The sequence below is a fragment of the Falco punctatus genome, assembly GCF_963210335.1.
Source record: "Falco punctatus genome assembly, chromosome: 1".
NCBI lineage: Eukaryota > Metazoa > Chordata > Aves > Falconiformes > Falconidae > Falco > Falco punctatus.
Window position 1 is genome coordinate 86,253,784 of NC_137580.1, and position 12,212 is coordinate 86,265,995.

The window sequence follows — 12,212 nt, forward strand, 5'->3', positions numbered from 1 at the left end:
GGAGCTAATCCTAATTACCATTCACTCAATTTTAGCCTTCAGTGGCTAGAATGCTGGCATTAATGAGAACCTGGGGTTTGGGGTATTTTTTCCCCACTGATGGTCACAGGGTTTTTATTTTACCTGACATATCCACTGAAGTTCTCGGGTTAGATTGGATACTTACTCTAAATTCTGTGTTGTTTTAGAGAAAGTAGTATATCTTCTTTCATGCTAGAGTTTTAGTAATTCTGACAAAGACCTCTTAATTACCCTATTTTCTTAGAATGTTATCAAGTCTTCAAGAGGGCCTCAAGAGAGTCATACAGAGGGCCAAATTGTACCTTACCAACTGATGGCTTTCTCTGATGAGATGGGTGACTCTGGGACAAGGAGAGAGAAGTGGATGTTGTGTTTTCTGGGGCAGTGTGAAAAATTAATCTTTTAGTCATGTGTTCAGACAGTTTTTGGTTTTACCTGATGTTTTCTCTTTTTTTTCACTCCAGGGCCATTACTGAGCAGAAACAGAAAATGAAGCGACTAGGGTCGGATCTGACAAGTGCTCAGAAAGAGATGAAAGCAAAACATAAAGCCTATGAGAATGCAGTTGGCATTCTTAGTCGTCGTCTACAGGAATCTCTCGCTGCAAAGGAATCTGCTGAAGCAGAGTTGAGCAAACTAAAAGCACAAATCACTGATGGTGGAAATGACCAGATTGCTCAGGTATGCAGATGTCTTTTAACGCTGTTCGTACAAGGGCAGAGCTATCTTGTTATTAATATAAGTCTTGAAATACTATTTTACACTGAAGTGATCAAAATATTCAGAACATAAAGCTAGATAAGAACATTTGTCAGTGTTCTGAGCAGAGAGAAGTTCCTTTTGCAAAAAGGCAAACCAGACTTCTGTTTGGTTGGTGGCTTTTTTTGGTTTTATTTCACTTGCATCTTTCAGGTCACCAGTTGTAATCCAAGGTCAAGAGGATGATCAGCCTTTGTGCTAAATTTTCTGATTAATTGTTATTGTTGGTTTGGTTTTTTTGTTTGGTTTTGGGGTTTTTGTTGTTTGTTTTTTTTTTTTTAAAGGCTCAGCATCTGAAGATTTTCCAAAATTCAAACTCTTACTGCATTTTTCTCATTGACAGTTCTTCAGGGTAGCCATAACTTACTCATACATGTTATGCCTGTGATAAGAAAATTAATTTACTAGGGGAAGCTCCAATTCTTTGGACCAATGGAGCAAGGTATCAAATATACTAACAGCAGTAGCTGCATGCAAGGGTGGAAAGCACCTCATTTAATACTTTCTAGAGAAGTAGTTGTTTTTTAAAAAAACAACAAAATTACTTCTGTAAGACGGGTGATATATTAATCACACTTGTGATCCCTTTGTCTTTAGGAAAGGATTCAAGCTCTGGAGACGGAATTGCAAGCCGTTAGCAGCAGTAAGTTGATGCTGGAAAAAGAGTTGCAAGAAGTGATTTCACTTACCAGCCAGGAGCTTGAAGAATACAAAGAGAAAGTGCTGGAACTTGAGGATGAGGTGATTGCTTGAATTTGCATGGTAGATCGGAAGGTGACAGTTATAAGTGCCCAAGAGGCAGGGAGAAATTTTAGTACCGTAATTTTATTCCAGCAATGCAGGAAATCAGAATCTTACATAGGAAATGTAATGTCAGTGACACTTGCTAATTTTGCTGCTCAGTGCCAGTTCTTCATGGTTTCATGAATCATTGTCATATAGGGGGAGAGAAAAGTAATTCCTGTGTTAGATTCCACACTGTCACAAGACAGTGAGAATGTTTGAGTCATTACCTTCTGAAAGTTTTTGGAGTCATGGGTGCTCAGTGATTTTTTTGAGGGCAGAGTGCTGGTGTTCAGTTGTAGAGTTGCACAAAAAAATTACATGTATCAGCTACTCTTGATCTGCACGTGAACAGTACTCCTGGATTCTGCTTTCTAACAAGCATTTTAGTCTTCCAAAAGGAAAAAGTACCCAACTGAACCAATTTTAGAATGTTCATTTAAAAAAGAAAAGAAAGAAATCACACTCTGGGAAAGCAAGACCTTTAATGAGTTTAGCTCACAGCTTTTTTTGTGGTAGTAAGCTGGAGTTGTTTGGGTTTGATTGTTTGATTTGGTTTTTTTCTTCGGCTATAGCTTCAGGAATCTAGAGGCTTCAGGAAGAAGATAAAACGTTTAGAAGAAATTAATAAGAAGTTGGCGCTTGAACTGGAGCATGAACGTGGAAAACTTACAGGTCTTAGTCAGTCCAATGCCGCTTTGCGGGAGCACAACAATATCCTCGAAACAGCATTAGCAAAAAGAGAGGCAGATTTGGTACAACTGAATCTACAGGTATTTGACCTTTTGATAGAATATTTTCAGAAAGGAATTAGCTCATATTTCTGATAACAGGATGTACGCATCTTCCTCATGATAGAAAGTTGGTGCATTTTCTCCGGAACCAGGTCTCCCATGTGTTGTGTAACAGCAGTAATATAGGGGGCTAAACAAGAGACCAGAAATGAGACTTTGCTCTAAACGAAGCTCACTCTTTTGGAAAAACACAAATCACACTAAAATATTTGCAGTAGTGAAAGTGTGGCTCACTGAAGTTGGTTGGAACATGCAAACTGTTACATATGGATTCATTGAGATGAAAGATTTTTATGCCAGTAGTAATATGTTCATGGGAATATAAGCAATGAGCTACCATTTAACTGCAGCTACTTGGGTACCGTGAGGAAGGAGTTACCGGTGAACAGCAGAGGGAAGTTTTGCAATCCCTGCATAGGCTTGTGTTTGTATTTCCTCTGCTGGCAATTCTGGTCTTCCAGTGAGCCCGCACAAAATGTGTGTTTTTGTGTGATGTGATGCAGGTACAGGCAGTCCTGAAGCGGAAAGAGGAAGAGGATCAGCAAATGCAACAACTTATTCAAGCTTTACAGGCTTCCTTAGAGAAAGAAAAGTCAAAAGTTAAAGACCTGAAGAAGCAGGTAATGTCTCATCTTTTGTTTTATTTTCTTAAAAGGGGATTTAAATATAAGTATTTGAAAAGTAACTTGAAACAAAATCTATGCTTTATAACATCCTGCTTCCTGCAGGGTGTCTGTCATGATGGCCAGTAGCTGAAAGATCAGTTGATGTCTGTCTCTTCTGTTGTTCCCGGTGTTAAGCATACTCATTGACTACCAGGAACATCTCATTATGACTTGTAATGCATGGGACACATCCTGAAGTGATGACACTTCATCCAGAAATTCACAATGAAGAAGCAGTCTGGCAAACATACTTCTTCCGTTATATATAGTTACTAGCTGCCATTGGCATTAATAAGGATCACAACACTAATAACACCTCTTTTTGTCTAAAAAAATTAACAGTTGCAGAACCCCCTTCTTGATTTCTTTTGTACCCCTTTAGTCTAGTTCCTTTTATGATTCACCTACAGTGATGATACAAAGAAAAATTGCTTTTTTTCTCTTGTAGGAAGCAGCAGCCAAAGCAGATGCAGCACATAACCGCCGTCATTACAGAGCTGCTGTGCTTGAGCTCAGTGAAATCAAGAAAGAACTACATGCCAAAGAACTGCTTGTGCAAGCCCTTCAGGCTGAAGTGGACAAACTGCAGTAAGTAAATGTCCAAGTTCTTAGAGAATAGTAAATAAAACAAATAATCTGAAAAAGGCATACATTAGTGAATTTTTGGTTTTGTCAGTCTGGAATGGATTATGTTCATGCTCAGCTGGAGTACATTTCAACATAAGATGCATGTTAGGATTCTAGGTGAATACTTGCAATTTTCTGTCTCTTCAAAATTGAGATCTGAAGTGCCCTGTGTTTAGGTTTCACCATCTGCTGTTTTTACCATTTCAACATGGATTTCTACTACTTCATGTGACTAGTAAAGATTAACACTTCATATATATACTATTATTCTTCTCTCTTTCACATCCCTGGGGAGCTACATAGAGAATGATTTTTGATTGTTGAATATATTCCATGACACATTCAAATTTAAATTTATTTTCTTGTATAGAAGATAATTTCTTGTAGTTTAAGAAAATCAGATGTACATGAGCATGGATATAAGGTTAACCCTGTTCCTCCTAAAAGAAAAGCAAAATTGCGAACAGGTTTTTTGATTTGGTGTGTTGATATTTTGGGTTTTTTTTTTTACTACATAATCTATTGTTTGTAACTGGACTATTACCAGTGCTCAAGGAATTTTACACCCCACCCCCCCAATATATAATGATCTATTCATGCATCTGGTTCCTATAAAATCTTCTTGTGATTTAACTCTTGCGAATGTGTTGGCAGAGCCTTCAGTAAAAGCTATAACAAACCAGGTTCCATGCACTGTCCTGTCGTTTATGGTTACACAGCTAACCCAGTGAGGTACTTCTTTTAAAGGACAGATTGAGTAACTGCTGTGTCTGTTAATTCTGCTGTGCAGGGTAGAAGATGAAAAACATTCCCAGGAGGTATCACAGTTTCAGGAAGAGCTGGCAGAAGCCAGGTCTCAGCTCCAGCTTCTGCAGAAGCAGCTGGATGACAAGCTTAGTGAACAGCCTGTAGTAAGCCAAGAGGTAAAACCTGCACATTTACTGTGTTCATCCTTATTTGTGATGCATGGTTTGACTTCATTTGTCTTTTAATTCAGCATTTTTTGATGAAGTGTTGCTAGGTTTTCTTAGAACCAGGAAAGGTTCATGAGACAGTAATATATTTCTGATTTTGTGGCTGATTGCAGCTATATATAATTCTAAAGACACTTTCCCCCTTCAACGTGGTAGGTGGAAGACCTCAAGTGGGAAGTAGAACGAAGAGAAAGAGAAATTGAAACGCTTAAGCAGCAGCTGGATATGAGTGAACAGCGCAGTCACAAGGAGTTAGAAGGCATGCAAGTTGTCTTGCAGGTATTTAGTCAGTGGATGTTCTGATGGATAATGGTTATTGCTGTAGGGGGGTAATTAAAACAATATTTATATTGTTAGAAGCATAGTTATACTTTCTGATACTTTAGAAAATACATTTTTATTCATAAAAACTTATTCACAATATGTTCTGCAGTGTCTCTACTTTTCTCAGTTTTACTTTGACTGTGGAGTTAGTGCCTTATTTCCTTGATCTTATGACATTAAAATAGGCTTCTGCCTTTTTTTTTTTTTTTTTTAAATAATTTCTGTTTTCCACCAGGGCAAATTGGTTTCAAATAACAGTGTTTCTATTGTTTCTTTTTCTAATTTCTGCTGGAAATGGAAAAAAATGATAAAAACATTAGTTGGCTGGAACTCTTGTACGGTTTCCTTGTTTCATGGTGATTCTCTTCTTTTCCCATTTAGAATATCAAGACTGAGTTGGAAATGGTGAGGGAAGACCTGTCAGTGACTCAGAAGGATAAGTTTATGCTGCAAGCTAAAGTGACTGAACTGAAGAATAGCATGAAGTCGCTGCTGCAGCAGAACCAGCAACTGAAGTTGGACTTGAAGCACGGCAAGATGAAGAAGGTATTTAAATAGGAAGAATGCATGTTGTACGGTACTGGAAAATACTCCAATAATGCTCTAAAATTGAAGTACCAGAAAACACTCTGCTGCAGTAAACCTGGTGAAAACTCTGAACTGAAATGCCTGCTTGTGATACAGACTTGCTGATGTTCTGGTATTTAAATGATAAATATAGGAAGATTTGCAGGTAAAAGTAACTGCACTGATCTTGACTTCCCACCTTTTACTTCAGAAATCTTTGTGTTTAGCGTATTCTCTTACATTTACACTTTGACATAATAAAGCAAGAAAGGTAGCACTTAAATAATGAATCATGGGTGAATACGGAGTTAATATCTTCTTATAGTTTAATACCTTCTTAATGTTCATGTCTCTGTTCTCTCCATACTGTCTAGTTTTTCATCCTTCCACAGTTCTAAATGGTAACTATTAGTGGTTTGAATTTTCTGATTTGCTGCTATTACATAGAAAATTAAGCAATAGTAGATCTTTTGCTTTTTCCCTCCCTGAAGTAATTCTGTCACTTAGTGAGACAGATATGGAAGCCTCCATTTCATTCTTTCAAACGTTGGCCCTGATACCTCATCCGACAGGTTCCAGAATTTCCAAAAGTATTCCTTTGATTGTACTTAACTGATACTTTTTTTCCCTGAACTGTTCCCTTAACTATACTGAAAGAATTTGTTGTGAAAATCCAAGTAATTTGCTTTATATCATTCCTGGTTTATTTCTTTAGTAGAGAGTTCTTGCATAGATCCTTCTAGATGCTGTTTGTTTACTAAACAGCATGGCTAGCAGATGACATGAGGTTAGGAACTTTTGCTTGTGATCCATGAGACTTAACAAGAATGTGCTTCTGATTCTGGCTCTCTAATGCATATATGTACCAGTAGTATGATGTGAGATACTTTCTATGTGGTGAAAATTACACTGATGAAATAACTTAATTGAATTTTTGGCTCTTTTTTTTTTTTTTTTTTTTTTTCTCCTTTAACCAGAGGAAGGAACTGAAAGGAGAGAATAACTCTTCAAATCCTGTGACTCCAGTCAAGATTCCTGATTGTCCAGTGCCTGCTGCCTTGCTGGAAGAACTGTTGAAACCATCGACAGCTGTGAGCAAGGAGCCTTTAAAAAATCTGAACAGCTGTCTCCAGCAATTAAAGTATGACCTGTTATTTTCAACCATATAAATAATGCTAAAAATGTTTCCAAGAAACCAGCTGCCAGCTTAAGGAAAAAAGGATTTGTGAAATGAATTCTTTTCCTCTTATTGGGACTATATTTAGGAAAGTAGGATGCTCTGTCATTTTAAGTGCTTGCTTATATGGTAATGAAATAGGGAAAGAAGCCTTTAAGATAAACTAGGCAAAAGGTCCATCCTAAGTCACACACAGGAGAACAAACCAGAAACAGCTATTTCTAGTTGTTCTTGCTGGTGGAGAAGCTGGTGTTTCTCTCTTCACAGCATCAGAAAGGCTGCTCGTGATTTGAGCCCAGGCAGTGTGTTAATAAGAACTCTCCACAGAGGAAGTTCTTTCTGCCAAAAATAGATTTTCAGATTTGCCCTTAAAGGTTGCACATGAGATTCTTAGCAGGAAAGCCACAACTTCAGGAAGATGGGGAACTCTGGTTATTGGGAGAACTGAGCTGCTATTACCACCTCAGTTGATGTTTGAGGGGGAGTGAGCCTGGGATGTTCTGTGATCCTGTACTACCAGGCTGGTCACTTTGTTAAGCTGGTGTCTGACTAAAGTCATAATGTGTTTATCTAGTTATTTTTCTTTGCTGTTTTCCTCGTCTCTAACTCCCACGTTGTCTTTTATACCTGCTTGTGTACCACATCCATCAGGTTGCAGTCACTCAGTGCCTTTACTGAGGAAACAGTGCTGCATCATCCCTGGCAATAAGTATGTGCAGCAAAGGAGTTTCTGCATTGTTGCCCCTTATTTTTGAGTTAAGCATATTGTGTTTGTTTTGCTCTTAAAGACAGTTCCTAAGGTTCCTGCAGACTTCTTTCTTTTGTGTACGGCTATAGCTTAGATAGTCTTGGAGCGTCAAGGATCAGAAAAGTAATTCTCTCACCTTGCATTTAGCAGTTAGCTTTCTGCTTGTTAATTTTTGCTTTTTTGTTCTCAATACTTTCAAAAGGCAAGAGATGGACAGCCTTCAGCGTCAGATGGAGGAACACACCATTACAGTACATGAATCAATGTCTTCGTGGACTCGGATTGAAGGACAGCTAATGGACCTTACTTCTGCCAGCCCTGCAACCGCATCAGAGCAGCAGGAGATTGCTACTGTAGATGAAAAGAAACAGAATTACAGTGTTAGTGACAAGGAAGCTTTGACACTATAACCTCCTTACCAGTTGTCTTTCTTCCTATTGCTTTAAGTATGTAAACAAATCTTTATCAAAATTATTTATTTATTTCTTTTTTAAAAATGGTGTTCAGAATTGTGCTTTTGCCTGTAGAAGCAAAGGGCATGGTTTTGAGAAACTGGTGTAATATTAAATGAGGAACATGTTGTTCCAAGGGTTGGTTTGAAACGTTACCATAATGATTCTGTCATGTTGGGGGCTGCCAAGTGGTAAATCTAGCTCATTTGGGGGTTTAGTAAGAGATTCAGATGAAGGTTTAAAATGAGATCAAAAGGAGCATCTGGTTCCAGGTCTGTATTTGTTCAATCTGATTGAGTTTGTTAAGGAATGACTGTTTATTATGTAACATCTGGATTGTGGTGTGGTGAGTTGGGGTTTTTTTGGGGGTGTTTTTTTTTTTTTTTTTAAATGGGTGGGGGCGATGGTGTTTTCTACCATCTTGTGTTGTATCCAAATCGCAGGGAAAAGTTCTGCTCATGTTCAGCCATTAGCAGTGGTTGAGAACTGGATATTCTGAGCATTCTTTCTCCTCCCTCCTATAATCTCTTATTCTTGAAGTTCAGATTACAAATACCTGTATTTAAAGAGGAAAATTTCATTTGAAGCCATTTCTTGTTATGAAGGTGACCTCTAACCTATAGCAAAAGAAACAAGACTGTAAAGACGAGCAATGAAGAGCAGTATGTATCTTTGGCAGACTTGCCTGGGATGTTTTGTGAAGTATCAGTTTTTCTCTTACAGTCACAAGCCAGTAGGGAGCTTTGCTTCACTGCACAAACACTTCTTGCACCTTTTTAGGTCAACTTTTGAAGTAGACACCCTTGAAAAAGGTATGTGTGTAAAATAAATATATATATATATGAAAAAAAATCGTAATTTTCTGACTTTGAATATCTGTTTTAATATGCTTATATACTGTAAGCTAAGGCTGACATGAGGGTTTTTTTGTTACTGTCATTGTTTTAACGTTACATTTAAGTTCGCTGGTTTTTGACATACTGTACAAGTGGCTTAGGGAAATCATCCCCTAAAGCCAGAGCTTTTAGAAATGTAATTATTTTTACTTTAAAAGACAAAGTATAATGCCTATAAAATTATTATTATTATTATTATTTTTATTAGCTTTATCTTCTACTACATACTTCCCCTACTTTTTGCACCCCCTATTACAAGGTGTCCACCATGAATGGAAATGTTGGTACTGTGGCAGCCCCTCTGCAGAGCACCTTGACTAGATTACTATTAAAGCAGCCCACTTTAGATTCCTTCACCTTTAGTCTCATTGCTCCATGTGGCTTGTAGTGCAGCGATAAGCCCGCCTTCTCCTCATGCAAAGATTCAGCGTGGAGGTACTGCTTCACCTAATGTGCTAAGTGCTAAAGCGCAAATCAAAATGTATGTGATATTATTTAGAAGATTTAGTGGCAACTCCTGTATTAGCATGTTTTTGTCTTTAAAACACAAAGCAGGTCAATTATATCTGCTATTGTTTGGCATTTTTAAAAAATATACTAAGTACAGGTAGATTTAAGTGGCTGGGGAAAAAACCAAAAATACTAGTTTGTGTATTTTTCCAAAGAGACTGTTGCTGCTTTTGGATGGGTTTGGTTGTTGGGGGGTGGGGGGGATTATTGCATTTTTCTTAGCAGCAAGGCAAAAAATAAGCAAATAAAAAAACCCAAACCTACCCACATTTTATCCTAAGTCTGATTTATCATAATTGCCAATTCAAGCCTTAGTCTAGTTGGACACTTTGCATTTAGTCTCTATACTGACTGATTTCATGCCCCTCAGCTACTGGATTTTAACTTACATTTTATTTGGATCAAAGTCAAGTGATGCCAAAAGTCAAGGTTTTGAAATCTGTGAAGGAAGAAATGTGTCAGCGTTGCACTAGGTGCTGGTGTCCATCATACAGAATGACCAAACAATTCAAAGAGAAGTCAAAAGCTTTACAGACTACCTTAGACACGTTAATGTCTGCATACTCCCGCAGTCTACTTTGCAGAGTAAATTGTACTGATTATCTTGCTGCTGTCATGTTCTTGAACTAGCCTGTATGTTAAGTTCAAAGAAGAAAAAAATATGCAGTATTGTTAAAGAACAAAATTAAAACTACGTAATGAATAATGTATTTAGTACAAAAAAATCCTGAACATTTGATAACTTTTTAAATGAAGTAACACTTGTGCAGTGTTAATGTTGCTGTTCATTTTAGTAAATACATTGCCTACAGTTAAGAATCCATTATGTTTTAATCTCTTAAATTTGGCAGTGTTGTATAGATAAAGGTTTTATCTAGTATCAAAGAAGCCAGAGTTGTTAGAAACCTTCATAGTTCTTCAGAATGTGTGCTCTCCTCTTCTTTTGTATCAATAGTTATACTTCATTCCGTTTTCAGTGCAGTGCTGCATTTTCTCACTGGCTCCTTAAAAAGACATCTGAGCTTGTACAGTGAAGTAGCTTTAGATGCACATTTCTCCTTTTTGAAGAAGAGGGAGCTGTTGTGAAGTGCTCGGATTACATTTCCCCATAGACCCACCTGTCTCTTTCTGAAAGTACCTGGGCCCTAGGTGTTTTCATGGTATATTCACCATGTGTTTTTTCTATAAGCAGAAGCACCTGCCATTTACGTTAAGGAAGGGCAGACGGTGAGACTTGAGGGTCTAAATCTGGTGAGGTACTAAGTCAATTCAGCTGTGCAAGTCACTGAGGAAGCCTTCTAGAAGGAGCATGCAGCATGTGATGAAAACAAAGTGGTGGGGTTTTTTTTGTTTTTTTTTTCTTTAGGCTCATAAGCTACACTTCTTAATTATCAAGAGAAATCGTTGCTGGTTTATTAAACAGCTTCACCCTGAGGCTGAGCATGCTCACTCTATCAAGCTTCAGGTCTCTCCTGTCCGGGCAAAAAACCAAATGAGCTGTAGGAATGAAAACTGCCTCCCTTTGCCTGTCACAGCACTGCCAAATACATCTGAGGAAAATCTAAAGAATTATCTCTTAAAATATTTTTATTTTCTTTTCCTTTTTCAAGCACTGCAACAGAATGTATTTTCTATGTCTGTTTCTTCAGTGGTTGCTACCTACTAAACCAAGTCTTGTTGATGAAGGAGAAATGTCATTCTAATGTGAGAATGTTTCCCAAGCAATGGAAGCTGGTAAATGCTGCAGCATTACTGTTACAGATGCTGCTGGGGTTTTTTGAGGACTCTTGAATAATTGTGCATTTAAAAAAAAAAACGCAAAAAAAACCCAACAAAAACAACCAAAAATGCAACAAAAACCAGCAAACCCTACAGTGGAAAAAAAAATACTTTATTGAGTCTCTGGTGTTGATGAACATTGCATAACGCTCCATTCTGTTGTCTTCCAGATTTCTTGGAAATACTTGTGCACTGTATTGGGATCAGCTGAGCCCTTTATCTACTTATGCAATGGGAGAATCTGGTCCCATACTGTTTATTCAGGCAATATCCTAGCTGAAATCTGTGGAAATTTCACATATGTAAAAAGTAGAGTAATATCCAGAATGAAAGTTCTAGTGCTCATATTTTCACAGATATTCTCTTTTAGGGGAGTGAACTGCAGTGGCATAAGTGTGTTAGTGTTTGTTAGTGTTAGCTATGACAACATTAAAGGTGTGCTGGGGACAGATAGTATTATTAATACCAATTTAACTTAAAGATGACATTCAGTCCTGGTGATGCAAAAGCTCGTGATTATAAATTTTATTAACTTTGCCAGGGAAGTGTGAATAGTTGCATGTGACTTACTGTGACCGGAGCCTTTAAATATTTTCATGTGAAAGCAATTACAGTCAAAGTAATTACTAATGCTCATCAGCTGGCATCTGATCACTCTTGTCTCCTAATAATATGTAATACTTCAGTCATGGGCAGTAGGGCAGCCTAATTTCCAGTACAGATGCACAGATTTCTAGGGGAGGGAAGGATGTTCTGGATATTATGAATGAAATCTTGTTATGTTTTCCACATGACATTCAGTAATGTCTGCTTAGGTGGTACTTGTAAAGATAGAAGTTAATAATTTCATGTTCTTGAGTGGATAACCCAGGGGATGGAGGAGTTACACTATGTACAATTAATGTTTATGATCATACAAAGCATGTTGATTATAAAAATAATGTGCATAGGGATTACTTTAAAAGTTTTGTGCAATAAACTATTTTTGGTAAAGGGCTCAGTCTTGTTTCTGCTTTCAAAAAGAAATTGCTGTAACTTTCTCTTGAGTTTTGAACATGCTGTGTAGCCACCTTCAAGGAAAAAACCTCACTTTTTTGGAAAGACTATGTTATTGTATATTGATTTTTCACACATCT

At 37.5% G+C, this 12,212-nt stretch overlaps 1 protein-coding gene across 4 annotated transcripts in view; it reads left to right on the forward strand.

The window, feature by feature from the left end:
- The window catches only part of GOLGA3 (golgin A3), a 30,258-nt gene extending 18,182 nt beyond the window's left edge, over positions 1-12,076 (forward strand). For all 4 annotated transcript variants that reach the window (XM_080373930.1, XM_080373932.1, XM_080373933.1 and 1 more), the window contains 10 exons: positions 486-702; positions 1,378-1,521; positions 2,139-2,336; positions 2,861-2,977; positions 3,471-3,610; positions 4,440-4,572; positions 4,780-4,902; positions 5,329-5,493; positions 6,492-6,655; positions 7,642-12,076. In XM_080373930.1, coding sequence (XP_080230056.1) covers positions 486-702; positions 1,378-1,521; positions 2,139-2,336; positions 2,861-2,977; positions 3,471-3,610; positions 4,440-4,572; positions 4,780-4,902; positions 5,329-5,493; positions 6,492-6,655; positions 7,642-7,849 — 1,609 coding nt within the window. In that variant the 3' untranslated portion in view covers positions 7,850-12,076. The remainder of the gene's footprint in view (positions 1-485; positions 703-1,377; positions 1,522-2,138; positions 2,337-2,860; positions 2,978-3,470; positions 3,611-4,439; positions 4,573-4,779; positions 4,903-5,328; positions 5,494-6,491; positions 6,656-7,641) is intronic.
- The last annotated feature ends 136 nt before the right edge of the window (positions 12,077-12,212 follow it).